General features: G+C 41.0%; 1 protein-coding gene across 1 annotated transcript; it reads right to left on the reverse strand.

The window, feature by feature from the left end:
• Positions 1 to 3,311: 3,311 nt before the first annotated feature.
• LOC140897200 (olfactory receptor 11A1-like) lies at positions 3,312 to 4,283 on the reverse strand. The gene has a single exon (XM_073309596.1). The coding sequence runs from the start codon at positions 4,281 to 4,283 to the stop codon at positions 3,312 to 3,314; it is 972 nt and encodes a 323-aa protein (XP_073165697.1).
• Between the last annotated feature and the right edge of the window lie 684 nt (positions 4,284 to 4,967).

The raw sequence follows: 4,967 nt of genomic DNA on the forward strand, positions 1-4,967 counted from the left end.
GTACTCTTCATTCTTTCTGCAATAATGGTTCAGAACTCTTTCTCTTTAGCATTTCCCCAGGTTCCATTATCACTGGGATTCATAATCTGTTGTTCGCCAGTTTTTAAGTTCTCATCCATTTGGGGGGTTTTTAACACACATGAGTTTCCAGATTACCCTTCTGTGACAGCAGAGGTTTTCAGATCCTAGCAAAGTACTAAGCCGATTGCCTCCAGGAATAGAAGCCTGGCATAGTGACCTGGCTGAGAGTGCAACTAAAGAGCAGGTAACATTTGGAAGAAGAAGGTCCTCAGACAAATTTGGAAAACATAGCTCTAACTTTTAAAAGCCTTTGATTAATCACTAATGGATGACAACTGAGATATCACCATCCTTTCCCCTCTGTGCCCGCCTATCTCCCTATTTTTGCCTCCCATCCCAATCCTTTAACTTTCTATTCTTTTTTTCTCTTCTTTTTATTTTCCCAATAGTTTCATTTTGTGGGGGAAATCAATAAAATATAAACAAATCAAGAAATAAATAAAGAAATGTGCTCACTTAAAAGTGCATTACAATGACTGAGTTAACATGGGGAAAAAATGAAGATTTAAGCATTTTAAGGAGTTACCCACTTACCCCAGTATAAATGAGGAATAGCTGCACTGAAGCCAAGAGAGATGCACTAATTGAAAACTGGTGTAAGTGGGAGGAGAATGACACCAAAAGAGAGGTTTCTTCTTCTTCTTCTTCTACTTCTTCTATTATTGTTTAATATCCCTTAACATAGAGCTTCATTACCACCTAATGCCTTCAAATATAACCTACACAAATATTGTAAATGAGTTCTAACATCAAGGAAAGTGGGACACATACATTTTATTCCAGTTTCAAAACCACTTGGGACAAAGCTGAAGGTGACAAATGCTAAATTTCTTAAGGACATAATTTTAATTATTTTATTCTCATGAACTCATTAAAATATTTACTTGCAAATTCATCCACTCTCAAAGGAGAATAATCCAAATTCAAGGAGGATGCACTGCTTCCTCAAACATGAGTGTGGGTCTGAGGGTGAAGTGAATGTCTAAGGATACGGCTGGGTGTCCTAATTTTCATCCATAATGAGTGAGATGCCCACAGGTAGGCAACACATAGTCTCAACACTTAGATACAGGGAGTCCTGATTCTGACAGTCATGAGTTCAGCAAGCACACAAAGATGAGTATGGGCTACTGATGTTGAATCATAGAATCATAGAATATCAAGGTTGGAAGGGACCTTTGGAGGTCATCTAGTCCAACCCCCTGCTCAAAGCAGGATCTCATCCCCAACTAAATCATCCCAGCCAGGACCTTGTCAAGCCTGACTTTAAAAACCTCTAAGGAAGGAGATTCCACCATTTCCCTAGGTAACCCATTCCAGTGCTTCACCACCCTCCTAGCGATTTTTTTTTCCTAATATCCAACCTAAACCTCCCCCACTGCAACTTGAGATCATTAGTCCTTGTTCTATCATCTGGTACCACTGAGAACAGTCTAAGTCCATCGTCTATGGAACCCCCTTTCAAGTAGTTGAAAGCAGATATCAAATCTCCCCTCATTCTTCTCTTTTACAGACTAAATAATCCCAGTTCCCTCAGCCTCTCCTCATAACTCATGAGCTCTAGCCCCCTACTCATTTTTGTTGCCCTCCGCTGGACTTTTTCCAATTTTTCCACATCCTTCTTGTAGTGTGGAGCCCAAAACTGGACACAGTCTTTCAGATGAGGCCTCACCAATGCCGAATAGAGGGGAATGATCATGTCCCTCGATCTGCTGGCAATGTTCCTACTTATACAGCTGAAAATGCCATTAGCCTTCTTGGTAACAAGGGCACACTGTTGAGCCATATCCAGCTTCTTGTCCACAGGTTCCTAGGTTCCATGAGTCAGAATGTGCAAGATCATAACCCCAAGTCACAGAGACCCCTTTGGGACTGTCACCTGACGTGCTGAAACTACCTCTGAATCCATTTTTCCTGTGAGTTTGGGCCTCCAGAACCCTGCCTTGTCAAGCCAGACATGCCAGTCTGCTCCAACACAGACCCAGGGTCTGAACCACATGCCCCAAAGCTGCAGAGTTAACTGAAAACAGCTTAAGATGTCCTTTTGTCTCTAGTACCCATACACCAAGCTCCCAATGGGATCCAAACCCCAAATAAATCCATTTTACTCTCTATAAACCTTATACAGGGTAAACTCACAAATTGTCCACCCTCTATAACACTGATAGAGAGATATGCACAGCTGTTTGCTCCCCAGGACTCACAGACAATTGAATTTTGACTCTATGCCCTAATCCATTCTCCCTGAAACTTAACTTGAAAAGATGTATAGCACAGGTTTGACATCCCTCAGCTCTAGAAACTTGTCCCATGGCTGAGGGCAATTGGAGTGTCCTGCAACCATGCTGGCTCCCATCTATATAGTTTTGTGAATGTGGTGCCATTGTGTAAATATACACCATTTCTGTGCATAAAATCTTGTCTCCCTCTAGAGTCTGGGTTAATTAATAAGCAAAAGTGATTTTATTAAGAATAAAAAGTAGGATTTAAGTGGTTCCAAGTAATAACAGACAGAACAAAGAAAGTTTCCAAGTAAAATAAAATAAAACACCCAAGTCTAAGCCTAATACATTAAGAAACTGATTACAGATAAAATTCCACCCGTAGACATGTTTCAATAAGCTTCTTTCACAGACTGGACTCCTTCCTAGTCTGGACCCAATCCTTTCTCTTGTACAGATCTTGTTAGCTCCAGCTCAGGTGGTAACTAGGGGATTTCTCATGACTGGAACCTCCTTTCTTCTGTTCCGCCCCCTTACAAAGCTTTGGCACAAGGCAGGAATCTTTTGTCTCTCTGGGTCCACACCCTTCCTTCTAAATGGAAAAGCACCAGGATTAAGATGGATTCCAGTACCGGGTGACATAGTCACATGTCCTGTGAGACCCCAAGCCTTCACTCTTCCTGGCCTGACTCACAGGAAGGTTTGCAAGTAAACAGAGCCATTTACAAACAATTGTCCTAGTTGATGGGAACCATCAAGGTTCCAAACCACCATTAATGGCCCACAATTTGCACAATTACAATAGGACCTCAGAATTATATTTCATATTTCTAGTTTCAGATACATGAATGATACATTTATACAAGTAGGATGACCACACTCAGTAGATTATAAATGATATCTGACAAGTGATCTTTTGCATGAAGCATATTCAAGTTACATTATATTCACACTCAGTAGGATATTTTCATAAAATCATATAGACTGCAACATCACATATATATTAGGTTAACATTTTGAATTCTTGAAAAAGACAAAAGATCTAAGGAGAGATTTTCTCAAGGCTTTCTTTACCTCCTTGTTTCTCAGGCTGTAGATGAGGGGGTTGACCAAAGGCGTCAGGATTCCATAGAAGACAGAGAACACTTTGTTCAGGTCCCTCAGTGCATCAGAGTCCAATAGCAGATACACCAGGGTCAATGTCCCATAGAAAACTGTCACCACAATGAGGTGAGAGGAGCATGTGGAAAAGGCCTTTTGCCTCATGGTGCTGGAAGGGATTCTCAGAATGTTGGAGATGATACAAACATAGGATGTCACTGTCAATAGAAATGGAGGCAATGTGAATATGGAGCAAGATATTAAACCAGCAACTTCCACCATGTGGGTGTCAGTGCAGGAGAGTTTTGTTATTGGATGAAAATCACAAAAGAAATGGTCAATTTCATTGGGGCCACAGAAAGTTAATTGTGACAACATAAATATAAAGATGGAAACAGACATAAATCCACCTATCCACAACCCAACCACTAGCTGGAGGCACAATCTGCCATTCATAAGTGCTGCGTAATGCAGAGGTTTGCATATCGCTAAATACCGATCATAGGACATCACAGACAAAAGCAAACACTCTGTCCCTGCCAGAGAACCAAAGAAATAAAATTGAATGATGCATCCCATAACAGAAATAGACCTGTCCCCAGTCAGGAGAGTGGTCAGCATCCTGGGCAGGATGGTGGAGGTGTAGCAGGTCTCCAAGCAGGACAAGTTCCCCAGGAAGAAGTACATGGGGGTGTGAAGGTGCTGATCAGTCACAAGTAGTGCAATGATGAGGATGTTCTCAGCCATGGTCGCAATGTAGATCACTAGAAACAGCAGGAAGAGAAGAATATGAAGTTGAGGGAGATCCCCAAATCCCAGGAGGATGAATTCTGTGATGGTCGTTTGATTTCCCTCGTGTATGTTTGATGTCAGCTTCATCTAGGGGAAATAAAAGAAATCATGCAATTAAGAATCTAACGTCCATTACAAAACAGTCATATTTTCTATTCCAGCTTCTCCCTGATGGTAGCCATCCCAACAGTTGAGTCAAGACTCCAGAGGGTGGAGGCAGTTGGGGTGCAAATTTTTAAAAAAAGGTAAAAGTGAACTGACATTGGAAATGTAACTACTGCCTGGTATCTCTATGGTTGAATACATCTCACCTTCAGCTTCCTGAACATGTTTTTTGTATTACTATAACCGCAATGTCTGAGGTTATCATTGTAGATTAAGGGGAATTAAATGTCACTCCATTGGCTTCATAAGGAAACCTCAGTAAAATCCTATTGCTGGGCTGATACTTCATTTACCCACATTTACACTGCAGAGTCCACCATATTCCAGTGGAGTGGTCAAAAGAATTTGACTCCAGAGACCTGGGTTTATTATTGGCTGCTCCACTCCCTGATGTTGGGTTTATCACTTCCTCTCACTGTGCCTCTCTTCCCTCCATTATATAATAGTTGATGATGATACCACTTACTGTTTTCGTAATGTGACCTGAAATTTAGAAAAGAAAAGCTGTCTACATGTGCTTACATGCTCTTGTGTAAAATGGATATATGATACTGAAGACACTATTCAAAATTTTACTAGTTATGTCAGTGAGTTTGCCTTATAACT

Source organism: Lepidochelys kempii, chromosome 13, assembly GCF_965140285.1.
Source record: "Lepidochelys kempii isolate rLepKem1 chromosome 13, rLepKem1.hap1, whole genome shotgun sequence".
Lineage (NCBI taxonomy): Eukaryota > Metazoa > Chordata > Testudines > Cheloniidae > Lepidochelys > Lepidochelys kempii.